At 39.4% G+C, this 27,553-nt stretch overlaps 1 protein-coding gene across 8 annotated transcripts in view; it reads right to left on the reverse strand.

The window, feature by feature from the left end:
- Positions 1 to 27,553, reverse strand: part of CAMKMT (calmodulin-lysine N-methyltransferase) — a 427,573-nt gene that overhangs the window by 27,517 nt on the left and 372,503 nt on the right. For 5 of the 8 annotated variants that reach the window (XM_086327180.1, XM_086327181.1, XM_086327179.1 and 2 more), the window contains one exon: positions 23,940 to 24,006. The exons of 1 other annotated variant lie outside the window; for it this stretch is intronic. In XM_086327180.1, the coding sequence (XP_086183306.1) occupies positions 23,940 to 24,006 (67 nt within the window). Of the gene's footprint in view, positions 1 to 13,644; positions 13,805 to 16,213; positions 17,563 to 23,939; positions 24,007 to 27,553 lie in introns of those variants that run through there. 2 more of the 8 variants (XM_086327184.1, XM_086327183.1) reach the window with 2 other exon arrangements.

Here is a 27,553-nt window from a genome sequence, read left to right on the forward strand (position 1 = left end):
CATGCTTCACAGAGGCAGCCTTGACATCGTAAACCTGTATGTCAGATGCTGTGCCCTGTGAGTTATGTCAGCATACAGACGCAGAGCGCCACGGAGGGTTTTCCAGAAGAAGCAGATAACCTCTTTGTTCACAGGTCCTGTGACATACGGCTGAGCTTTATAAATTCACTGTAGTGTTGTACTTTCCCAGGCCTATTGGAGAGCTGAGAAATGGAGGAAACCAGGAAACCCTTAAGATATTAATGCTGTTTCATTTCTAGATTGATTCCTTAAAGACCCCACACACCTGGGGAGAATGGGAAGCAACCAACACCACCTTTTCTAGAAACACTGAGGATTCCAAGTACAGCTGGGATTCAGGCTCAGTGGGAGAGTGAGCCTTCATCAGAGACCTGAAACTCTTTGAGTTTCCACATGAACAAGACAATTTAAAATATAAAAGTAACATCTCCATTACATAAATTTTGGGGAAAAAATAAAAGTATTAAAATTACTCATCATCTTACCATTCACAAACCATCATTTAGAAGATCCTTCTAATATATGTGTAATGACCAACGCACCAGAACAGAAACTGCAGGAAACGCTGTGGTGAGATTGGATATTGGATTCCTGAGGTGCTTCAGCCCCTCAGTTTGACAAAGACCAACCAGAGAGACGGGGATCTAAACAGCAATGGGTTGTGGGTTGGTACAGCAGAGGTAACTAGCCGTGATTCTAAAAGAAATGGAAATGCTCAGCTTGGCCACATGGACCACAACACATTCCCTAAAGGCATGGCCCTAAAGGCACTTTCCCCCACTTTTCATGAAGTGTATGGCTATGCTGTCCCCCTAGCTGTGAGCAAGTAACACAGAGGGAGAGGAGTATGGGCAGAGTCCAGTTTTGACATGACAGACGTGGTGGTGGTGGTTTAGTTGCTAAATTGTGTCCAGCTCTTACAACCCCGTGGACTGTAGCCTGCCAGGCTCCTCTGTCCATGGGATTTCCCAGGTAAGAATACAGGAGTGGATTGCCATTTCCTTTTCCAGGGATCGTCCTGACCCAGGGATGGAACCCATGCCCCCTGCATTGCAGGTGGATTCTTTACCAACTGAGCCACCAGGGAAGCCCATGACAGACATACCTAAGTTTAAACACTGGTTCCTTCCTTTACTAGCTGTGTGACTTGGGCAATTATTTCACTTCCCCGAGTTTGTTGTCTTATCTGTCAAATGGAGATAACAATGGCCACCTTCTTGAACAATGTAAAGGCACCATTCACATTCTGAGTTCTATTGGTCACACAGCAAACAATGAAACGGGTGCCTCTGGGAGTGGCGGACTCAAGTGGCTTCTCTCTGGGAAGGCTAGAGATGACAGATCTCAATATTCAAGGAGCTGGTCCTTCATACTCAGATGGTCTTGCCCTCCCTCTCCTCTGACACTCAGATGACAGTCATGTACACTAGAGCAGTGCTTTAGCTGTGAGGCAGGACCAGATTTTTTGTTATTGTTTATAGCCAATCTGTTGCAGATCATTACTTTTGTAAAATACAATAATAAATGAGTAGACAAATAAGATTTTAAAAAAGCAAAGACATTCTGAATACAAGTCCACTAATCATAGGCTTGGATGGCACAGTAGTGTTTCTAAACATTTCCTTCCATTTCTGAACTTACCTCCTTGAAGCTCAGTAATGTATAGTTTACAAACTGATATCAGGCTTTGGCCTCCTCATTAAGTAGCCCGGCTCTCAGTCCTTGTCTTTACCAATAGCTGCAACACTGAACTACTGTCCAACAGCCCCACTTCTCACAGTTCACCTCTTCTAGTAAGGACTCTGATTCAAACCATTCTTCAGTCTTCAGTTCAGTTCAGTCACTCAGTCGTGTCTGACTCTTTGTGACCCCATGAACCGCAACACAACAGGCCTCCCTGTCTATCACCAACTCCCGGAGTTTACCCAAACTCACGTCCATTGAGTCAGTGATGCCATCCAACCATGTCATCCTCTGTCATCCCTTTCTCCTCCTGCCTTTAATCTTTCCCAACATCAGGGTCTTTTCAAATGAGTCAGCTCTTCGCATCAGGTGGCCAAAATATTGGAGTTTCAGCTTCAACATCAGTCCTTCCAATGAACACCCAGGACTGATTTCTTTAGGATTGACTGGGTGGATCTCCTTGCAGTCCAAGGGACTCTCAAGAGTCTTCTCCAACACCACAGTTCAAAAGCATCAACTCTTTGGCGCTCAGCTTTCTTTATAGTCCAACTCTCACATCCATACACGACTACTGGAAAAACCATAGCCTTGACTAAACGAACCTTTGTTGGCAAAGTAATGTCTCTGCTTTTTAATATGCTGTCTAAGTTGGTGATAACTTTCCTTCCAAGGAGTAAGCGTCTTTTAATTTCATGGCTGCAGTCACCATCTGCAGTGATTTTGGAGCCCAGAAAAATAAAGTCTGACACTGTTTCCACTGTTTCCCCATCTATTTGCCATGAAGTGATGGGACCAGATGCCATGATCTTTGTTTTCTGAATGTTGAGCTTTAAGCCAACTTTTTCACTCTCTTTCACTTTATCAAGTGGCTCTTTAGTTGTTCTTCACTTTCTGCCATAAGGGTGGTGTCATCTGCATATCTGAGATTATTGATATTTTTCCCGGCAATCTTGATTCCAGCTGTGCTTCATCCAGCCCAGCGTTTCTCATGATGTACTCTGCATATAAGTTAAATAAGAAGGGTGACAATATACAGCCCTGACGTATTCCTTTTCCTGTTTGGAACCTGTCTGTTGTTCCATGTCCAGTTCTAACTGTTGCTTCCTGACCTGCATACAGGTTTCTTAAGAGGCAGGTCAGGTGGTCTGGTATTCCCATCTCTTTCAGAATTTCCCACAGTTGATTGTGATCCACACAGTCTTCAGTGTTACTGGTCTATAATCTGCTAATCTTCTTACTTTGTCACTGGTCCTTCTCCTCCAAGTTTATCTTCCCTACTTGCCCAGCCAGGCCCTGTGGCTAACCATCTTAACTACTCCCCGGTCCACACCCTTTGCTATCTCGTCCCTCTCTTGCATTCTCATATTTGTTAAATCCAGCTCTCCGCCTGCTCCAAGACTGCATCTGTGCAGCTGAATGTGGTTGGAGAAACACACGGGCATCCTGACTGGCTTTGCTTTAAATTCATGACCATGGAGACTTCCCTGGTGGTCCAGTAATTAAGACTCTGCCTTCCAATGCAGGGTGTACACGTTTAATACCTGGTTGGGAAGCTTAGGTCCCACATGCCTTGTGGCCAAAAAACCAAAAAACATAAAAGATATACATCACACACACAAAAAATTGTGACCATGAACCACAAGCGGATTCTTTATGTTTGGCAGTTGTTTTTTCATTTCCCTTCCCCATTTATTCTCCCAGTCTCCTACCTCATTATTTTGCACCAACTTCACTCTTTTCAAAATTCTAACACTTCCTTCTTTATCCTTACTTTCAGCTGATGGCCTTGCTTCCTACTTTCTTGTCAAAATTGCAGCAATCAGACGAGAACTTCCACCATCACACTTAGATTCCTAGCAGCATCTGCACCTGCATACTCTATCCTATCTATTATCACGGATGAATTAGCCATACTCTTATCTAAAGCCAATACTTTCTCTTAAAGACAAGGGCCATTCCCCTTTCATTTATCCTACAGCATAGTTCTAACAATTCTTCCTTCTCTCTCCCATATTATCAGAGTTCTTTCCTCTCTACTGGATTACTTCCATCAGTATTCAAACACTCAATCAGCTATTTCCCCCCTCTTAAATATCCTCTCTTCATTCTACCCTCCCTTCTGGTTATTGCTCCAATTCCCTCTTACATCTCTGTAGCAAAACTGCATGAAAAAGTTGTTTAAACTCTATTTTCAATTTCTCTCCTCCCAGTCAGGCTTTTGCTTCCACTGTTTCACAAAAAATGCTCTTGTAAAATTCACCAAAGATCTCCACATTGTTAAATTCAGCTCAGTTTTTATTCTTCATCTTTTTTAACCTACCAGTCTGTACCATTCCCATTAGCTCCAGACTCATATATCCAACTTCCTATTTTAATATTGCCACTTGGATGTCAAATAGACATCTCAAACTCAGTATCTCCAATAGTGAATTTCTCATTGTCTTTCCCCCAAATTCATAGCTTTCACTGTCTTTCTCATCTTGTTAATTCTCAGGCCAAAAACCTTGACTTTTACTTTTTTTACATCCCATGTTGAATATGCCAGGAAATGCAGTTAGTTCCACTTTTGAAATGTGTCAAAATCCAAATGTTCTCTATTTCCACTGCTCCCATCCTGGTCTAAACTACCATCTTCTCTAATCTGAACTACTGTGTAGTCTCCTAATTGGTTTTCCTGCTATAATCCTACATTTCCTGCTCAAGGGAGCAGCCAGAGCGATCCTTTTAAAATGGATACGAAATCATGACCTTCTCTATTTACTACCTTCTAATGGCTTAAAGCTCAACATCCAGAAAACGAAGATCATGGCATCCAGTCCCATCACTTCATGGGAAATAGATGGGGAAACAGTGGAAACAGTGTCAGACTTTATTTTTCTGGGCTCCAAAATCACTGCAGATGGTGACTGCAGCCATGAAATTAAAAGACGCTTACTCCTTGGAAGAAAAGTTATGACCAACCTAGATAGCATATTCAAAAGCAGAGACATTACTTTGCCAACAAAGGTTCGTCTAGTCAAGGCTATGGTTTTTCCTGTGGTCATGTATGGATGTGAGGGTTGGACTATGAAGAAGGCTGAGCACCAAAGAATTGATGCTTTTGAACTGTGGTGTTGGAGAAGACTCTTGAGAGCCCCTTGGACTGCAAGGAGATCCAACCAGTCCATTCTGAAGGAGATGAGCCCTGGGATTTCTTTGGAAGGAATGATGCTAAAGCTGAAACTCCAGTACTTTGGCCACCTCATGCGAAGAGTTGACTCATTGGAAAAGACTCTGATGCTGGGAGGGATTGGGGGCAGGAGGAGAAGGGGACAACAGAGGATGAGATGGCTGGATGGCATCACTGACTCGATGGACATGAGTGTGAGTGAACTCCGGGAGTTGGTGATGGACAGGGAGGCCTGGCGTGCTGTGATTCAGGGGGTTGCAAAGAGTCGGACACGACTGAGCGACTGAACTGAACTGAATGGCTCCTCTCTCCACACAGAGTAAAAGCCACAGTCTTTACATTGAACTCTAAGACCCTATGCAATCTAGGTACCATCTGACCTCAGGTCCCATTACTCTCCCTCTTACTCCCTTTGCTCTACCAACACCAATCTCTTTATGATTTCTTGAAAACACTAGGGATATACTTCTCCCTTAGGGCTTTTAAATTGGCTGCTTCCTCAGTGTGATGCTCTTCCTCCAGACATCCCTAGGGCTTGTTCCCTTACCTCCTTCCAGTCTTTGCTTGAACGTCGTACCTTCTCAGAGTGGCTTACACTGATCATTCTACTTAAAGCTGCAATCATTCATTTCTATTGCAGCTTTCCTGAACCCCCTTAACCTGCTCTTCATTTTTTAAATAGCAATTATTATCCTTTAATACGCTATATAAATAAATCATTAATTTTTAAAATTCTTTTTCTCCAGTAGAAGATAAGCATCCTAGGGAAAGAGATTTCTAAAATCTGTTTTGTACCATGATGTAGTTTCACTGCCTAGAACAGTCTGTGACACATAACAGCTGCTCAGTAAACATGCCATTTGAATGAACTGTGTATGAATATACCTAGCAGAGTGTCTGGCATATAGAAGACACTCAAGAAACAGAGGTTCCTATATTAAGTTGTTCTTTGAATAGAATGTGTAGATTAGGTAGACATGGAGGCCACTTAAAATGCTTTCTCAGGATTTCTACTTTAGGTAATGATGGAGTTACAAGCACCTTGTTTACCCAACTGCCCAAAACAACTAAAAACATATATGTGTATATATATATATATAAAATAATAGTTTTATATTTTATAAAATAATAGTTTTATTTATTTGAAATATATAAATAATAGTTTCCAAGACACTAAGAGTCAGCAACAAATGATAGTGATCCTTGAGCAGGGGGTAAAAATAAAATGAGCCCTACCGTTGCCCCATTCTACTGCCTTGAGAGAGTTTCCAGGCCACAGTACAAGGAGGGTAAACTGAGCTGGAACTAGGTGGATTCTCTGAGCTAAGGAGAGGGTGCTAAGAATCTGAGGAAACCAAGACAGTTATCGTTTCCAGTATCGAGTATCAGATAGGAGAGTGCTGCACAGAGAGACAGTCTATGGATAGTCCCCTGAGAAGTATTCTGCAGAGCACTGACTGGAGCATGTGTATGAGGACGCTACTTGAGGCTGGAAAAGAACACCTGAGAAGATTGGAGGGGACCGGCCATTGCTCACACTGGGCCAGGAAGTGCAGCTGTTCTTACCAGCCAGACTACAGAGCCTCATAATCCGCAGGGCACTGAGTAGAGTTCTCACATGGATCCTGTCTCAGCAGTGGAGAATAACTAGCTCTAGACTAAATGCTGCTTTGGTTCTGCCGAATAAATCTTAACAGTGATACTCAAAAGGATCAAATTATTTCAAAATAATGTAACTGTGTCCCAGAACCAAACAGAATCATTTATAGAAATATAAAAACATTCAGATACTAAAAAGGTAAAATTCAAAATACTTGGTATACAATCAAAGATTACCAGACATGCAAAAAGTCAAATAATAAAGCCCATAATGAGGAAGAAAACTGAATAATGGAACTTGACACAGATGTTAGAATTCACAAAGGTATTAAACTAGGTATCATAATGATATTTACTGTATTAAAAGGTAAGTAGAGACACAAAGGATACTTTGAAAGTACTTCTAATGAGGAAGACTACAATGTCTGAGAAGAAAATATGTTGGACGGAATTCAAAGCAAATTAGACATTTCAGGAGAAAAAAATCAGTGAACCTGAAGACAAAGCAATGGATACTATCCAAAATGGAAATACAAAGAGAAAAAAAAAAATAGAAATAAAACAAAAGAATATCAGCAAGTGAGCTGTGAAGCAAATTTGTGTCCTAATATATGTGTTATTGGAGTCCCCAAAGGACAAAAGAGGGGGAGACAGAAAAAAATATCTGAAGAAATAATGGCTAAAATATTTTCAAATTTAATAAAAACTATTAACCCACAGATCAAGAAATTTCAACAAACTCCAAGCACAAGAAACATAATGAAAACTACAAGGCATATAGTACATCCAACCAAACTGTCTGAAAACAGTGATAAACAGAAAATCTGAAAAGCACCCAGAGGAAAAGACACATTATTCAAAGAAAGATATGGATGATAGTATATTTCTTTTGAGGAATATGCATGCAAGTCAGGAGACAGTGGAGTGACATCTTTAAAGTACTAAAAGGGAAAAAGGAGGTCCAACCTTTTGTATGGCCAACCTATTGCATGGCCAGTTACAATATCAGATCAGATCAGATCAGTGGCTCAGTCGTGTCCAACTCTTTGCAACCCCATGAATCGCAGCACACCAGGCCTCCCTGTCCATCACCAACTCCCGGAGTTCACTCACACTCATGTCCAGCGAGTCAGTGATGCCATCCAGCCATCTCATCCTCTGTCGTTCCCTTCTCCTCCTGCCCCCAATCCCTCCCAGCATCAGAGTCTTTTCCAATGAGTCAACTCTTCACATGAGGTGGCCAAAGTACTGGAGTTTCAGCTTTAGCATCATTCCTTCCAAAGAAATCCCAGGGCTCATCTCCTTCAGAATGGACTGGTTGGATCTCCTTGCAGTCCAAGGGACTCTCAAGAGTCTTCTCCAACATCACAGTTCAAAAGCATCAATTCTTTGGCGCTCAGCCTTCTTCACAGTCCAACCCTCACATCCATACATGACCACAGGAAAAACCATAGCCTTGACTAGACGGACCTTTGTTGGCAAAGTAATGTCTCTGCTTTTGAATATGCTATCTAGGTTGGTCATAACTTTTCTTCCAAGGAGTAAGCGTCTTTTAATTTCATGGCTGCAGTCACCATCTGCAGTGATTTTGGAGCCCAGAAAAATAAAGTCTGACACTGTTTCCACTGTTTCCCCATCTATTTCCCATGAAGTGGTGGGACCGGATGCCATGATCTTCGTTTTCTGAATGTTGAGCTTTAAGCCAACTTTTTCCCTCTCCACTTTCACTTTCATCAAGAGGCTTTTGAGTTCCTCTTCCCTTTCTGCCATAAGGGTGGTGTCATCTGCATATCTGAGGTTATTGATATTTCTCCCGGCAATCTTGATTCCACCTTGTTTCTTCCAGTCCAGCGTTTCTCATGATGTACTCTGCATATAAGTTAAATAAGCAGGGTGACAATATACAGCCTTGACGTACTCCTTTTCCTATTTGAAACCAGTCTGTTGTTCCATGTCCAGTTCTAACTGTTGCTTCCTGACCTGCATACAAATTTCTCAAGAGGCAGATCAGGTGGTCTGGTATTCCCATCTCTTTCAGAATTTTCCACAGTTTCTTGTGATCCACACAGATCCACACAGTCAAAGGCTTTGGCATAGTCAATCAAGCAGAAATAGATGTTTTTCTGGAACTCTCTTGCTTTTCCCATGATCCAGAGGATGTTGGCAATTTGATCTCTGGTTCCTCTGCCTTTTCTAAAACCAGCTTGAACATCAGGAAGTTCACGGTTCACATATTGCTGAAGCCTGGCTTGGAGAATTTTGAGCATTACTTTACTAGCGTGTGAGATGAGTGCAATTGTGTGGTAGTTTGAGCATTCTTTGGCATTGCCTTTCTTTGGGACTGGAATGAAAACTGACCTTTTCCAGTCCTGTGGCCACTGCTGAGTTTTCCAAATTTGCTGGCATATTGAGTGTAGCACTTTCACAGCATCATCTTTCAGGATTTGGAATAGCTCAATGGGAATTCTATCACCTCCACTAGCTTTGTTCATAGTGATGCTTTCTAAGGCCCACTTGACTTCACGTTCCAGGATGTCTGGCTCTAGGTCAGTGATCACACCATCGTGATTATCTGGGTCGTGAAGATCTTTTTTGTACAGTTCTTCTGTGTATTCTTGCCATCTCTTCTTAATATCTTCTGCTTCTGTTAGGTCCATACCATTTCTGTCCTTTATCGAGCTCATCTTTGCATGAAATGTTCCTTTGGTATCTCTGATTTTCTTGAAGAGATCCCTAGTCTTTCCCATTCTGTTGTTTTCCTCTATTTCTTTGCATTGATCGCTGAAGAAGGCTTTCTTATCTCTTCTTGCTATTCTTTGGAACTCTGCATTCAGATGTTTATATCTTTCCTTTTCTCCTTTGCTTTTTGCTTCTCTTCTTTTCACAGCTATTTGTAAGGCCTCCCCAGACAGCCATTTTGCTTTTTTGCATTTCTTTTCTATGGGAATGGTCTTGATCCCTGTCTCCTGTACAATGTCACGAACCTCATTCCATAGTTCATCCGGCACTCTATCTATCAGATCTAGGCCCTTAAATCTATTTCTCACTTTCACTGTATAATCATAAGGGATTTGATTTAGGTCATACCTGAATGGTCTAGTGGTTTTCCCTACTTTCTTCAATTTAAGTCTGAATTTGGCAATAAGGAGTTCATGGTCTGAGCCACAGTCAGCTCCTGGTCTTGTTTTTGCAGACTGTATAGAGCTTCTCCATCTTTGGCTGCAAAGAATATAATCAATCTGATTTCGGTGTTGACCATCTGGTGATGTCCATATATAGAGTCTTCTCTTGTGTTGTTGGAAGAGGGTGTTTGCTATGACCAGTGCATTTTCTTGGCAAAACTCTTATCAGTCTTTGCCCTGCTTCATTCCATATTCCAAGGCCAAATTTGCCTGTTACTCCAGGTGTTTCTTGACTTCCAACTTTTGCATTCCAGTCCCCTATAATGAAAAGGATATCTTTTTTGGGTGTTAGTTCTAAAAGGTCTTGTAGGTCTTCATAGAACCGTTCAACTTCAGCTTCTTCAGCATTACTGGTTGGGGCATAGACTTGGATTACCGTGATACTGAATGGTTTGCCTTGGAAACGAACAGAGATCATTCTGTTGTTTTTGAGGTTGCATCCAAGTACTGCATTTTGGACTCTTTTGTTGACCATGATGGCCACTCCATTTCTTCTGAGGGATTCCTGCCCGCAGTAGTAGATATAATGGTCATCTGATATATATATATTTTAAGGTGAAATAGATGTTTTCAGACATACAAAAGCTGCAAAAATTAATCACCAGCAGATCTGTACTACAAAAAGTGTAAAGAAAGTCTTTTAGGTAGAAGAAAAATCAATACCAGATCCAAAATATGGATCTGTGGAAAGGAAGGATGAGAACTATAAATTATAACTATCTGAGTAAATATATAATTCTTTTCTTATTATTAACTGTCTTAAAAATATAGTTGACTGGTTAAACAAGTATTGTGGGGTTTATAACATATGAATAAATAAAATAGAGAATAATAATAGTGTAAGACTGGGAAGGGAGTAATAAAAGTATACTTTTATAAAGTTTTTATAGTATAGATGAAGTGGTATATCATTTAAGGATAGATTGTACTATAAAACCTAAAGCAACCACCAAAATAACTATATCATATATACATCATGATCAAGTCAGGTTATATACATCATGATCAAGTCAGGTTGATCAAGTGAGGGAATGAAAGAAAGTTTATGGTTTAAAGTTTAAAACATGGTTTCATATTTCAAAATTAATCAATATAATTCATCATATATATGAACTAGAAAAATGCGAAAATTTCAATAATTACAGAAAATCCACTGCAAAGTTGAATATCTATTTCTAGACAAAGTTGAATATCTATTTCTGACGAAAATTCTCAGCAACCAAAGAAAAGAAGGGAACTTTCTTAACCTGAAGAAGATTATCCATGAAAAATCTGTAGCTAGCATCATACCACATTTGGGCTTCCCCAGCAGCTCAGCAGTAAAAAATCTGCCTACAATGTAGGAGATGCAGGTTTAGTCCCTGAGTTGGGAAGATTCCAGGAGACAAAAATGGCAACCCACTCCAGTATCCTTGCCTTGGAAATCCCATGGACAGAGGAGCCTGGTGGGCTACAGTCTGGGGGGCCACAAAAGAGTCATCCATGACTAAGCAACCAACCAACCAACAACCAACATCATACTTAATGGTGAAAGACTAGATGCTTTCTACCTAACATCAGCAACATGAAAATGATGTTTTCTCTCACGATTCAATATTTCACTAGAGACTCTAGCCAGTGCAATAAGGCAAGGCAAAAAAGGCATCAAGAGTGGAAAGGAGAAAGCAAAATTGTCTTTATTAGTGGGCAGTATGATCATCTATGTAGACTATCCAATGAAATAGAAAAGTAAGAAGAACTAATAAGTGAGTTTAAAACAATTATGGGATACAAGATCAATATACAAAATTTCATTGTATTTATACAAACAACAAAATAATTGAAAATTTGAATTTCTAATTCCATACCATTTACAATAATATTTTTTAAAATACCATTTATAATAGCATAAAATATGAAATAGTATTTCAGTGGACAAAGGGGGTATTTTCAACAAATAGTGCTTTAATAATTAGATATCCATATTTAAAAACCTTAAATCCATATCTCACATCATATGGATGTGAAATGGGTCAACTTAAAATGGATCAGAAGCCTAAATGTTAAACCTAAAATTATAAACCTTGTAGATGAAAATACTAGAGAAAATCTTTGTAACCTTAGCTTAAGAAAAGATTTCTTAGATATGATACAAGATGCATGATCCACAAAAGAAAACATTGGTAAATTAGACTTTGTTAAAATTAAAAATTTCTGCACTTTGAAAGATGCCAGGAGGAGAATGGAAAGACAAGCTACAGGCTGGGAGAAAATAGCATATATTTTTGCAAATCAAGTATTTGATAAAGAGCTTATATCCAGAACATATAAAGAACTCCAGGTATGTTAACAATAAGAAAACAAGCAACCCAATTTTTAAAAAAAAGTAAGTAAGGCATTCGAATAGATACTTCACCAAATAAGATATATAAGTGGCAAATAAGCACATGAAAAGATACCCAACATCATTAGTCATTAGGGAAATTCAAATTAAAACCCTAATGAGATTATCACTATATACGTGTTAGAAGGGCCATAATTTAAAAGACTGACTACAGTGGGAGGTGATAACAATGTGAAAAAGTGGGACTCTCTGACGCCACTGAGGGGAATATAAGATACAACCACTTTGGAAAACAGTTTGGCAGTTCCCTTTAAAAGTTAAATCTATGCTTGTCTAAGAGCTAGCTGTTCCAGTTCTAGGTGTTTATTCTAGAGAAGTGAAAGGATATACCCATACAAAACACACATCCATCTAACCATACATGTGCATAAGTGTTCAGAACAGGTTTACTTGTAACAGCCCCAGACTGGCAACAATTCAGGGTTCATCAGTGGGTGAAAGGATTAAAAAAAAAATTGAGGTATAGCCATACAGTGGGAGACTACTCAGAAATAAAGTAGAAAGAACTGTGGATACACTGATACAACACAGGTGATCTCAAAATCATTTTGCTGACTGAAAGGACACTGAGGGGAAAAGCACATACTGAATGATCTCATTTATTTAAAGCTTTGGAAAATACAAACTAATATATAATAAAAGAAAGCATATCAGTGGTTTCCTGGAGAGGGAGGGAACTTCAAGGGTCAGAAAGGAGGGGCTGATAAGACATGATCAGTATTTCATTTATGGTGATGGTTTCAGGGGTGTATAAAAATTTCAAACTTATAAAATTATACATACAGTTTACTGGATTTCAATTTTACCACAATGAAACAGTTAAAAATTTTAAAAGAAATGCTTTCTGAAAGACAGCAGGGTATATATACATACATATAACTGGGTCCCTTGCCTATATGAGCTTACAATCTAAGGTATAACAATCATAGGTAAAGACATGTAAAGATGGTTTTATCAAACACCCAAATCATGTCAATGCGTTACTTGTAATTGACACTAAAGTAAAATGTATGTGTCTCCATTTTATTTCATCATAATATAAAAATTTTCTGTTTGAAATGAATTACAAAGCAAAGTACCATTTTATAGATAGAAACAGAAAATCAATAATCATTACAGGACACATGCTTTAACAATCTTAATATTTATAAGCATGTCAAACCTGCTGAGTCTAACAGTACAGTACAATAGAAATAATACTGGACTTCATAGCTCAGAAGCTCTGAGTTCAAATACTAGCTCCCTCACAAGCCAGTCAGGCTGAGAGATGCTCTGAATATCACTGCCCTCAAATATAAAAAAGAGACAGTAAGAGTGGCATTCTATGATGATAATGAATTGAATGAGATAAGAGTAATACAAGTGTATTATGGGTGTTCAATAAATATTAGTTTCCCTTCCCTTACTCTTGCACTAACTTATGTCTTTTCATTCTGGCTTTGAGGTTGGAGTTTCAATCTGAAATGCAGAGCCAAGTCAATTTCTAACAGGACTCTCACCCTGTGATCAAAAATTCACACTGAAAAAAAATTTCTCAGTAGATGACCTTACTGAGAGCCTGAGATTAGCTGATACCACTTTTCCCTCTTCTTCATCTTTTCCTCTTCTTTATCTTTTCTCTCTCCTCTTGTCACAAAGGAAGTAGGGCCACTCATCCTTTCAAAGAGAATCCACTCCCAACCTGCGTGCAGGATAATGTCACTCCTCCTCTTTCCTCTGAGTGCAGAGGTTTGCAAACTTGGATGTGTATCAGAATCCTCAGAAAGTCTGTTAAAATACAGAGTGCTGGGTTTCAATGCCAGAGTTTCTGATTCAGTATGTCTGAAGTGAAACAAACTGAGATGCTTGAGAATCTGCATTTCAAACAAATTTCCAAGTGATGCTGAGGCTGCTGGTCTGGGGGCTTTACTTTGAGAAGTACTACTCTAGGCCCTTATCCCGTCCAATGCTGGGCCCCATCACATTCATTTCTTCTTCCTCAGCTGTTGTGCCATGCCTGCCAACATGCCCACCTCTCCCAGCAACTCTGCTTCCCTCTAGTCCACATCCTATTTCTCTTTCCCTTTGCCATCAACATTTTGCAGGAATAGCCTATTCTCATTACTTCACCTGCCCTGGCAATACGACCTTTCTCACAACAGTCACTGGAACTGCTCTGAAGTTTGCTTGACCTCCAGCAATCTTCAGCAGCTGACATTGCTGATCACCCTCTCCTTGAAATTCTCTCCTGGACTTGCTTCCCACCTTGCACGGTCCCACCCTGAACCAGCCTTCTTGTCTCCAGTCCTTTCTCAGTATCCCTTCCAGGCTCCCCATGACTCTGCTCCTGAAACATAGTCATTTCCCAAGGTTGTATCCTTGGCTATCTTCTCTTCTGATTCTCCAGTTTCCATTTCTACTCTTATCTCTTGATTTTGATCTCCAGATCCTCTAGCACAACATTTTCCTGAGATTTGAACCTTTATTCTTCACCATGTGTTACTTACTGTCACAAAGCAAATACATATTTATGTTCTACAACCACCTCCAATGTAGCATGTTCCAGACTGCTGTCTATGACTACTCTTCCAGTTTATTTCCCACTCCCAGTAGCTTCTCTAGAATGGGTTCCCTATTTGTTCAGCATTTTCCATTCTCATTCAGGCTGGGACTACCTCTTTCCCTTTCTCTGGAATCACTAAGAAGCCTTTGAAAGAGAAACAAACAAACAGAAAACTCTTTTTATTGTAAAATAAAACACCGAGAGAGAAAACTATGAAACAAATACATGCCTTAACTAATTATTATGTGGCAAGTACCCCTGTAACCACCAGTCAAATCAACAAATAGAATCTTGCCCCACACCTCACAAGTCCATTTAGAGGCTATGTCCCATTCACCTCCCCTTCTGCCCCAGTGCAATGACTTCTGAAATGTTCTGTTGGCCTCTTCCCATTCATCACACCAGGTAACTACATTTGCCTGGACATATCTTTCCTACTTCTATGCCTTTGACTGTGTCCTCCCCGCTTTTCATACCTAGAATGCCCTCTTTAGCTGTTTTTCTTCACTTGCATTTCATTCGCTACACCAAAGCCCATCCACCACCTCCTTTATAAAAAGCTTTCTCAGATGTCCTCACCTTGAATTGGCTGCTTGTGTCTTAATACTTAAGCAGAGTGACTGACCCAATGAGAGAGCAGGCTTTGTCTTATATCTTGATGACTGGCAAGTGTTTACCTCTCATCTGCATATCTTGAGCTTCCTAAGGCAGACTTCACTTTACTCATCTTTGTAACCCCTGATGAGCCCATCACAGTGCCTTATGTGTAGCAGATGCTAAATTACATTTTATTCCATTGAAATCCATAACACAAGTTGTACTAGTCATAATCATAGAATCAGAGATATTTGAAATGGAAAATATAATTAGTAAAACTATCAATGTGTCTTTCATTCTGAAATCTCAAAACAGTTTACCAGTCCTCCTTAACCAGCGTAGAATGCACTGGTCACCAACATAGGGGGCTCCTGATTGTGTGCTCAGTTGCTTCAGTGGTATCTGACTCTTTGTGACCCTAGGGACTGTGGCCCACCAGGCTCCTCTTTCTGTGGGATTTCCCAGGCAAGAATACTGGAGGAGGTTGCCATTTCCTCTTTCAGGGGATCTTTCTGACCCAGGGATGTAACACTAGCGCCACCTGGGAAGCCCAGTAGGGGGTTCAAATGTTAGGCAAACCTTCTGGACTCCGAAGTAATTTTTTTGTCTATTTAATTGCAAACAAAAACACAGAACAAGAGGATGGGATCAGCTTTAAAGTCAGTATAGAAACAGAGGAGTGATAACCTGGAGCAGCAGGTCTCAAACGTCAGTATCAGAATCATCTGTAGAGCTTACAGTGATTTAAGAAAAACAATCTGATCATCTCTATACATGCTGAAAAGGCATCAGCTAAAGCTCCATATGGATTTATGACAAAATCTTTTAAAAACAGGAATCAATAGAAAATTCCCTACAAAGATAAAAATATCATTTCTTTTTCAACTCATAGGCTAATGCACCTTTAATGGTGAAATACTAGAGGATTCCCAACAAAGTTAGACTCAAACATATTATTTAATATCATTCTGGGATTTTTTTTTAATCCAATAAAATTATACAAGAGAAGAAAAAAAGATACAAGAATCAGAAAGAAGTAAAAAGTCTCATCATTTGCAAATGATGTGATTGTTTATTTGGAAAATTCAAGAGACTAGGTTGACAAGGTATTAGAAGTAATAACTCGTTGAACTGACTAAACATTTGCTAGACAAAACCCTATAGCTTTCTTTATATACACACATACAAGTAAAATAATAGAAAATATAATGAAAGAAAAGACTTCATTTATAAAAGAAATAGAAAAAGGTAGTTTCTAAAAATAAACTTAGAAATGAAACATTTTAAATGCTAGTGAAACACCTAAAAAAGCTTAAAAAGAAAACTACTTGTTCTTGAATAGAAGATTCAGAGTCAGTCATAAGGCAGCATCTTAGTAAATTAATTTATATATATATTTTCAGTCAAAATTAAAATACCACCATAATACAAATACCAACATGATTTTAGAATATTCTAGGAAGAAGGAATAATGGGAAGAGACTAGTTTTTATAGATATGAAAATATATTACAAACTTTAGTAGTTTACACAGTTTGATAAGGCTGTATGAATAGACAAAGTCCACTTCTGAAAATTTGCTCTGTAGATATTTGTTGTTGCTCAGTCGCACTCAGCTGTGTCCAACTCTGCAACCCCTTGGACTGCAGCACATCAGGCTTCCCTGTACTTCACCATCTCCTGGAGTTTGCTCAAACTCATCTCCATTGAGTCAGTGATGCCACTTAACCATCTCATCCTCCGTCATCCCCTTCTCCTCCCACCTTCAATCTTTCCTAGCATTAGGGTCTTTTCTAATGAGTTGGCTCTTTGTATCAGGTGGCCAAATTATTGGAGCGTCAGCCTCAGCATCAGTCCTTCCAATGAATATTCAGGATTGATTTCCCTTAGGATTGACTGTCCTTGTATTCCAAAGGACTCTCAAGAGTCTTCTCCAACACTACAGTTCAAAAACATCACTCTTTGGCTCTCAGCCTTCTTTATAGTCCAACTCTCACATCCATACACAACTACCGGAAAAACTATAGCTTTAACTATATGGATCTTTGTCAGCAAAATAATGTCTCTGCTTTTTAATATGCCATCTAGGTTTGTCAAAACTTTTCTTCCAAGGAGCAAGCATCTTTTAACTTTGAGGCTGCAGTCACTGTCCACAGTAATTTTGGAACCCAAGAAAATAAAGTCTGTCACTGTTTCCATTGTTTCCCCATTTATTTGCTTTGAAGTGATGGGACCAATGCCATGATCTTAGTTTTTTTAATGTTGAGTTTTAAGCCAGCTTTTTCACTCTCCTCTTTCACCTTCATCAAGAGGCTCTTTAGTTCCTCTTCTCTTTCTGCCATTAGGGTGTTTCATTTGAGAGTATTTCATTTTCATTTCATGAGTAACTAAAAAAAAAAAAAAACACCACGATGGAGCAAAATATTCTAATACTGATTGCCTCATTTTAAACCAATTGAGCACACAGAAAAATGAGGTTCAGGGAGCTTTGCCTTAATAGCAGAGATATGAAAAAAGTGCTTTCTGAAGCTGTGGAGTGTGACACTGCTGTACACATACACACACATAGCCTTTTCCTGCTTTCCCAAGAATAAGTCAACAAATCTGAGATTTGTGACCCTGACTCAAATATCATCTGCATATCTGAAGTTATTGATATTTCTCCCAGCAATCTTGATTCCAGCCTTTGTGTCATCTAGCCCAGCATTTCGCATGATGTACTCTGCACAGAAGTTAAATAAGCAGGGTGACAATATACAGTCTTCACACACTCCTTTCCCAATTTGGAACCAGTCTATTGTTCCATGTCTGGTTCTAACTGTTGTTTCTTGACCTGGATACAAGTTTCTCAAGAGGCAGGTAAGGTGGTCTCATATTTCCATCTCTTGAAGAATTTTCCACAGTTTGTTGTGATCCATGCAGTCAAAGGATTTGGCATAGTCAATAAAACAGAAGTAGATGTTTTTCTGGAACTTTCTTGCTTTTTCAATGATCCAATGAAGCCTTTCCCTTCTCCAGCCCACAAAAGTCTCAAATACACACACAAAAAAGCCCACAAAAAGGCGAACTAACTCTACTAAAATATCAAAACTAGGTTATTAACATTCACTCTGTGGGAGCTTATTTGTTCAGTACAAAAGGGATATGAGCCCTTCTATAATGTGTTAAGCAAATAAAATGTGTTAGTAATAGGATGTACACTTAGTACTTTCATCTTCCCATATCCAAGATAGCAACAGATGGAAACAGGACTGTGCCACCTCTATAATTCTCAGCAGTTCTTGAGATTCTGTTACCGTAATTCTAGCAAAACTCACTAACAGGTACGTTTTATCAGAAAATTTCTTAAAGAGAGCCTTCAGCTTCCTTATCTCAGTTACCTTCTTCTAACCGTCCTCTTCAACTTGACAAAGGACAGATAAATGCCTACTCACAATGTCAGTGTGTCTACAGATGCTGCATGTGCATGCCTGAAAAGAAGCCTATCCTGAAATGAAAGTCAGCTATCTGATACATAAATGATGTCTCAATCTCTTGAGCTTGACTTCCTTCTACTAAAAATTGCTTGGTTCCATAATCTTTACAGATTCATGTCTTACCCTGTTTTTCATTTATCATGTCATTTATTTTATCTTTCAAAGTGTGCTCCAAATACAAACTTTAAAACCTTTCATGTAATAGGGATAAAGTGTACTAATTGCTTCAGGGAATATAAAAACATATTAAGCAGAGTTCTTGCCTTTAAGTTCTTCCCAGAATGCAAACTCCAAGAAGGCATGGACTTTCTCAGTTTCATTCATCACTACATCTCTAGCAACTGAGAACAGTAGTTGACAGAGAGAAGGTGATCAAAATAATTACTCCAAAAATGAATGAAACAATGTACATGAAAATAAACAACACACTTTGAATAATGAGAGAATATGCCATGTTTGGCCACCTGATGTGAAGAGCTGACTCATCTGAAAAGACCCTGATGCTGGGAAAGACTGAAGGCAGGAGAAGAAGGGAATGACAAAGGATGAGATGGTAGGATGGCATCACCAACTCAATGGACATGGGTTTGGATGGACTTCAGGAGTTGGTGATGGACAGGGAGGCCTGGCGTGCTGCAGTTCATGGGGTTGCAAAGAGGCAGACATGACTAAGCAACTGAACTGAACTGAAGCCATGTTTTCTGGGGGATGATTCTAAGGCCAATAGAAGTTAAAAGAGGGCAAAGGTTAGGGCAAGCTGACGTAGTCTGAGAAAGCAGGGGGAAATGGTAATTAAGTTGCAACCCCATGGACTGTAGCCCACCAGGCTCCTCTGTCCATGGAATTCTCCAGGCAAGAATACTGGAGTGGATAGCCAGCCGTTCCCTTCTCCAGGGGATCTTCCCGACCCAGGGATAGAACTCAGGTCTCCTGCACTGCAGGCAGATTCTTTACCAACTGAGCCACCAGGGAAGCCCAGAAGAAAGGATTTATATGGATAAGGAAAAGGGGAACAAGACTGGCAAAGACTAGAGATGAGGAAAACCAAATGTGCTAGAGGAGAGTGAGGAGGTTTGGGTGACCCAAGGAGAGGATGTATGTCGGGGAACAGTGAAATGAATGAAGATGAATTCTACATTGAATGAAGAGAGTGAGGAGAGTGAGAGAAGACTGCAGAAGGCCGGGAAAAGGCAGCAATTTCATCCCACTTGGTTGGAATTTATATTCTTAAAGCATTTTTCACATCCCCAATTTAATCTCTAAAGCAAAATGAACCTCGAGAAGATACAGATCTTAAAAAGTAGCAGGGCAATGGAGCCAATAGCCAATCCTGGGGGCCCACATAAAGGTAAAATTTGGGTTATAAAAGACTTAAAAGTTATTATGAATTCCACAGTTTACTAAAATTAATGGTTTATCAAAGAATAATAAAAAAGTCACAGGTCTAAATTCACAAGCAATTTGCACACAAAGATAAACTCTCTTCTTAAGTAGAAAGTTACTTTTAATATCACAGCAGGGTATATTTAATCAATTTTTAAAAATATTGTAACTGTTAATTACTATTAACTGGAGAATGACGCCATTCACTAATTCTGGAACACCTAGAAATATGCAGACATCAGAAGTTCTGAATGGTTCTTTATTAGACAGTCACAGTTTTGAAGACAGCTTCAGATAAACCTAACAATTGAGAAGCTGTAAATATCCTTGCTCTTTCACCAAACTCTAGCTATATTTAGTGGTATGACTTTCTTTGCTCAAGAGTTATTCGCTGTAACTTTGTATTTATGTTCTCACAGGCAGAATACTTTGGGCATATTAGTTAAATTGATAGATGGCTGCATGGATGGACCAGTGAATGAACCATCAAATGACTATATTCAGATCTTTGAGAGGCAATGGCTATATCCTTCACAAATGTGCATCCTACATCTTTTAGCCAGGCCTAAAGCTTCCAGGCTTTTGCAAACATATCTTTCCAATTGAGCGATCACACTTGTGAGCAACAGTCACACTTGCATTAAAATGGAACAGAGGGAGTAAGAGTTTGGAAGGCAAGAGCATTATTCTAGGAAAGGCTACTGGTGGTTACGACAGCAGGAGTAGATTTACTGTCAAGCTGCTGCTGCTGCTGCTGCTAAGTCACTTCAGTCGTGTCCAACTCTGTGGGACCCCATGGACTGCAGCCTACCAGGCTTCTCCGTCCATGGGATTCTCCAGGCAAGAACACTGGAGCGGGTTGCCATTTCCTTCTCCAATGCATGAAAGTGAAAAGTGAAAGTGAAGTCGCTCAGTTGTGTCTGACTCTTAGCAACCCCACGGACTGCAGCCTCCCAGGCTCCTCCATCCATGGGATTTTCCAGGCAGAACTACTGGAGTGGGGTGCCATTGCCTTCTCCCACTGTCAAGCTAATGATGCCTAAATATTGAGACCCCCCTCCCTCCCATAGGCCCCTCCCCAGGCCCACAAGGAGCCCTAGTGATGGGTTCACATGGTCGTTGCTTCTATACAATTTGCCAAAATAAGGTTTAATAGAATTCATCCTCCCAAAGAGGACCCTCAATGTAAGTTTTGGGCCCCACCCCACCTGGGTCTGCCCTGTAGGAAGAGGCTGGTCACAGGAGGAATGCTGGTTCCTGAGACAATTGCAGGGCAGGGGGAACAGGAGCTTGGGGTGCCTGTCAAATTTCTGGATCGCTTTATAGTTCTTTTTTTAAAAACACCAGTTCCTAGGTTCATGGTTCTCATATCACGATTTTCCTTTCTGCTTTTACATCTTCCTTGCAAATGAAGTCACAGGAGACATTCAGCTGTTACAAACTTCATGTCAAGCTTTGAAGTGCTTTTTAATAGCAGAAATATTTGGCTCACGTGTGGGCTTTATAGCTATGGTAAATACCTCTTAGCTATCTGTCGCTACTGTTATTCCACACCTCCAATTTGGAGAAGAAATTCTGCATATGCATTGAGGCACTAAAAAAGAATATTGAACTATATCTTAGCTCTTTTGTGAATGATTTCCTTTTATTTCGTCTCGCATGGAGCTAACGCTTTCATCATATTGTACTGGTTATGGGTGGGAAAGCAGTGGATACAGGGGATGCTGATTATTGCATCATTGGTTGGCAGTTTCCTCTTAGCTTCTTGAAGGTTAAGTGATCAAGTAGCTCCTTAATATGAGATCAAGGCATTTCAAAGACTGACTCATTCACTTGCTTTCTGGCAAAGTGCTTTCGTAGACTTTGGACAAAATGCTTACAGTGGTTTAAAAGAGAAGAAACTGACCACAATGAATATGAAATAAAGACAGAAAAAAAAAAATCTCCTCTTCTTGGATGTCCCTGTATGACTACTGCCATATAGACTGTATGTCCAGGTACATCTCAGAATCATATATTAGAAACAGTATTTTTTGAGAACACCAAACAGAAACAAAGGCATTTTGGATATAACCTGTGTTGAACAATAACATTTTGCTTCTTTATGTAACTTCATTATTTTATGAAGGGATATAGAAAATACTACTGCACTCCATAAGTTAAACACTTGACATTTTTATTCCACCAAAATGCAACATTTTAGAATTCTAGATATGTTTATTAATTAGTGATTATTAACACCCAGTAAACAACATTATGTCTTGTAAAAACACAATCTCTCTTCACAGCATGATGCTGAAATCTATTATTCCCTGATTCCATATGCTGAAATACACTCAAATGGTCACAAATGACCTTAAGCATTAAATAAATGTAAATGAGGACAACACAGAAAATGTGCTTTTGATTGATAACTAAAAGACCAGGTTGAAAATCACGTCCAAAAATGAAGTCCTCCACAGAAGGGTATGGCAGTCTGCACTGTGAAATAAAAGCTGGCCTAAGAATGAAGAGTACCCAAGTAATAGAGTGCTGTTTTTCTGAACCTACTGGAAACCTACTGGAAACAGAACTGGTTGTTCATTTATTTGAGAAACACAGAGCATACTGCCCCCATGCCATCGCCCTACTGTGAACATTCTAATATCACATTAAAAAAAATAAATATGGACACATTACATTCACCAGCTAATATAAGAGAAAAAAAAGTTATTGCTACTCCATGTCCACATCCCGTATGTTTTACACTTTAATTTTTAAGCATTGTTGCTGTTCACCTGGGCTTCCTAATGGCTCAGTGGTGAAGAATCTACCTGCCAGACAGGAGACATGGGTTCATTCCTTGGGTTGGGAAGATCCCCTGGAGGAGGAAATGGCAACCCTAGTATCAGCACTCTAGTATTGCCTGAGAAATCCCACGGAAAGAGGAATCTGGTGGGCTCCAGTCCATGGGGTCGCAAACGAGTCAGACACCACTTAGCAACTAAATAGCAGCAGCAGCTGTTCACCCACCTTTTCTTTTTCCCCCAAGCTGAGCAGAGTGCAGGGTGGGAAAGCATCCTCAGACGGAGAAAACTCAAAATGTCAAAGAATGACGATTTAACAGTAATTAAAGAATTACTTCAAACTTAGACTGTTCTCCCAGTAATGTCTGTGGTTAAACACGTAAAAGAAAAATGCACAGATACAGATACTTCTTGTGAAAACTACTAAATGGATATTCATTACTTGAGGGCAAACTTAAAATGTAGCATCATAGTAGCGTTGCTTTGGTTGAGCATAAGCATTTCTCCTAGTTTTGATAAGAAGGAGAAACTTCTGTTTAGGGAATGAATACCTAGACCAGTTTGAAACCATAAAATAGAACAGGGTTTCTCAGTCTTGGTACTATTGACATTTTGAGCCAGAGAATTCTTTGTTGGGTGTGGTGGTGGGATGTCTTGAGCATTGGAGGATGCTTAGTAGCATCTCTGGCCTCCTTCGGCTAGATTCTAGTAGCCACTGTCTTATCCCAATTATAACAGTAAAGAAGTCCCCAGGGGGAAAACTGCCTCCCCCGCCACCCCCCCACCCCCCCAGGTTGAGCACCAGTGAAACAGACCCATTCACAAGGAGGTCCCAGGCTGGGCTTCTCCCAACCTCATAGTATACTCTCTCAATCCTTAAATCATCCTCAACACAGTGTTTAACATAGCTATCTTTCATTTTTCTCATCTATTATTTGTAGATAATGAAAATGCCTGCCTGCTTCATTACAGATTGTGAGCATTAAATAAGATACTTTTAAAGTGCTTAAGACAGTGCCTGACCCACAGCAAGTGCTTAATAAATGGTTTTAATAATCACCCATAGTACCCAGAAAAGCAGGTTTAACCAGAGTGTTTCAAGGCAAAAAGGTATCTTACCAGCTTGATATGTTCCCAGTCTTAAACACACCAGCCTTCTGATTCCTTGCGATGATGTCTCTCACATCTACAGGACACAGTTAAGAAAGCTTCTGCAGTGACTGTCAACCAACTCCCCCCAGTCATACATGGGATCCCCTGGGTGAAAACAGCTTGTAGTGTGTGAGGAAAGAGGAGACCGGTCTAGCACTGACTCTGCAACCAAATGCTGACTTTCCTGCCACAGGCAAGCTCTTTTAATTCCCTGGACTGTAGCTTTATCACCTGTGAAATGGACATTCAGGGAGCACATTGACAAGGCCCAGCGTGATAGGTACTGGTCAAGGGAGATGACTGTACCTTAGGTGCTAGGCCCTGATTGCTTTAAAGAGCTAGAAGCCCCATGGGAAGCCTCTTTCAGTCAGTGAGGAGAGCAATGGCAGTTTTCTGAGACTCTCCAAGTTGAAGTATTTCCAATCTCTTAAAGAAATGCCAACAGTGAAAGACTTGGGAGGGGGAAAGTGAAAAGAGAAAGATGGAGAAAAGCTTGGAGACTCTTTGAGTGAAAACTCATTACCAGGACTTCTCTGGAAGTCCAGTGGTTAAGACTTTACCTTCCAATGCAGGGGGTGTGGGTTCAATCCCTGGGTGGAAAGCTAAGATACTACATGCCTTGTGGTCAAAACAACCCAAAAACATAAAACAGAAGCAATATTGTAAACAAATTCAATAAAGACTAAAAAGGTCTACATAAAAATTTTTTTTAAAAATATAATTACTGAAGAAGAAAGTCAATTCAGTGAAAGGCCCTTTGGAGAATTATCTTTACAGACTTCCAGTTTGGCCATTGGCCATCTGCTGGCATGTAAGAACTTGCACAAAAGGAGCCATATTTACTGAAGCCATGCTTTGAGGAGCTGGACCATTACATCACACAGTGCCAGCTTCATGGAGAAATCATGTCAGGTTTCAACACCGGGAAAAACTGGCCTTCAGATCAACTAGTTTTGCTTCAACTTCTGGACACTAACAATCTTGTAACTGCTCCTCTTTCTCTTTTTGCTCTGGTCCCTGTGCAACTCAGAGTCAAATGGGTGATCTAAGCTGCACAGCCACAGTGCCCCTCCCATGGCTTATCTTTTTTGTACTGGCTCTCTTCCTGCCTTCATGATGTTTGCTTGGCTTTCTACTGTCTAACTGCCCTTGCCTCCTCATTTATTTTATATGGTATAGTCTATGTGTCCCTGTGTTGTTGTTTTCCAGTTCCTCAGTTATTTCTGACTCTCTGTCACCCCATGGACTGTAGCACGCCAGGCTCCTCTGTCTTCCACTGTCTCCTTGAGTTTGCTCAAATTCATGTCCATTGAGTCTGTGATGCCCCTTTAAGAAGCCTCAAAATCCCTATTTTGGAATAAGGCAAGGTTTAAATAAACAAGAAATTAAAAAATTCCAGTGAAGGCTGCAAGCTGAACTAAACTGGGCCCATGAGGAGGGCACCTAGCAGATGAGCGACGTTCCCCTATTGCTCAGAAAAACAGAGTTCCTGAATGCTTGAAGCAAGCGCTGGCCAAGATCTCCCTGCAAGAACAGAGCCACGGGACACTTTAACCTAAATCTCTGCTTGAAACACCAGGCACACCCATTTCTTCTCTGAGTGAATAAGCAGGTACTGTGATAGCGGGAGTGGGTAGGAAAAATCAATTAGGTCTCCTAATGAAGGGCTTTGTTGAGGTTTACAAAAGTGCTATAAAGCAGACTCTTTTTTTTTTTTCTCGGTGAACTTTCCTGTATGCAAATTAAATACCGTTAAATTACATTCATTAAAAAAATAAAAGAGACTAATTTGCCTACTTGTTTTGATTAACTAAAATGACACATCGGCCTACAGTTTTGTCTATTTCAGGAAGAAAGTATTTCAGGAAAGTCTTCTAAATGAAATGTCTTGTAGAAAAGGACAGCTGACATCTTTATTCTGAGAACTAAATTAGTAAAGAGCCAACTGACAACTGGCTTTGATTAAGCTCCCCCACATGATGGCCACACCCTTCTCGGCGTTTCCATGACATCCAAACCACACGCTGTAATGTGCCCGGCACACCTGTAGCGTCGTATGAGTACATGACCAATCTATCAAGCAAAACATATTATTTTGTTAGTGGAGGTATACTTTTTTATGAAATAGTCACAGGGAAGTTAAATTATATAACTCGGAAAACCTATTAATAATTTTTAGTAAACATCTTAACACTATATACTTTTATACAATTTATAAGCCTGTGATTCCAGGTGGTCAGGCTGAAGCAAGCACATGTATTTATATTCTAGAAGCAGTTTTTAATGAAAAAATTCACAGCAGTATTTAGGCTGCTTTATTTTTAGAACTGAGAAGGAAATATATTTTGTGGGTTAGGAGGTGTTTTTTATATTAAAACAAGTACCAAGAGGAAAAAAAATGGCAATCATGTACTAAAATATTGCTTTAAAAGATATATCCTGATATTCTGTGCCCCACCTTTTAGTTTAGGTCAGGTTTTCAGGTGGTTCCTCTGGTTGGCGCTGTGTCCAATCATAGATTTTATCATTCTTCTGTGTCATTTCAGGGTAATAAAGGAAATTCAATCAAATTGAGTCAATCTGTCCAGGACAGTGCTCAACAGCATGGACCAAATCCTATTCTCTGAATGCGCCCACCTTCTGGAAGACTTCAGTGGGAGGTGCTGGGTGCAAAGAAAGTCTTAATGTGATTTCTGATTAAATAGATAAAAAGCAATCGGCTTCAAGCTCCTCATCTTGGCAAGTGGACTTCTCGACGAGATTCAGGATATATGCTTGTGGCCAAAATAAACCAGGATTCTATAACTAGATTTTCTCTTCAAACAAAGCATAGTTCAAGAGTGAGGCTCCATCTTAATTTTGCTTTATTTGATTTTTATCCTTAAATGTATATATATACATTTAAGGATAAATATATATATATGTATAATAGTTATTTGAACAAATTATATATATTTGTTATATACTAATTAGTATATAACTAATATATAGTTATATATAGTATATAACTAATATATAGTATATATATATTATATATAACTAATACATAATACTATATATTAGTTATATACAGTATATAACTAATGTATAGTAAATATATACATTTAAGGATAAAAAATATATATGTATAGTAGTTATTTGAACAAATTATATACTAATTAGTTAAGCTAATTATATATAAATCTTGTTTAAAATATTAGCCTCCTCCTACAATTAGTGATTATTATATTTATCAGTAGCTGATACACATTTTGAGAACTGGCATTGTATAAGTATTTTTATAATAATAACACTGTGCTTCACAAAGCATTATTTTCTTGGTTTCTGCTACCTTTAATTTCGTTGCATGTCAAAGATGAGGGTAGGAAGCAATGAAATTATAAAATAAATCCTGTTCATTTTGATCTCTGGAGGATTTTAAAAATGCTTGATGTGGCAATATTTGCTAATTTAAAGGCTGCAAAATATTCTTCAAGGTGCTTATTACTCATGAATTGAGAGTACCATCTAGAGGTGCTTTGAACTCTGTTAGCAATGTCAACTGTTACGTTTATAGATGAGAAGTCTTCTCTTCCAGTGCA

This window comes from Bos grunniens, chromosome 11 (assembly GCF_055505025.1).
Source record: "Bos grunniens cultivar Pamir isolate PY7600 chromosome 11, Bosgru_T2T1.0, whole genome shotgun sequence".
Taxonomy (NCBI): Eukaryota; Metazoa; Chordata; class Mammalia; order Artiodactyla; family Bovidae; genus Bos; species Bos grunniens.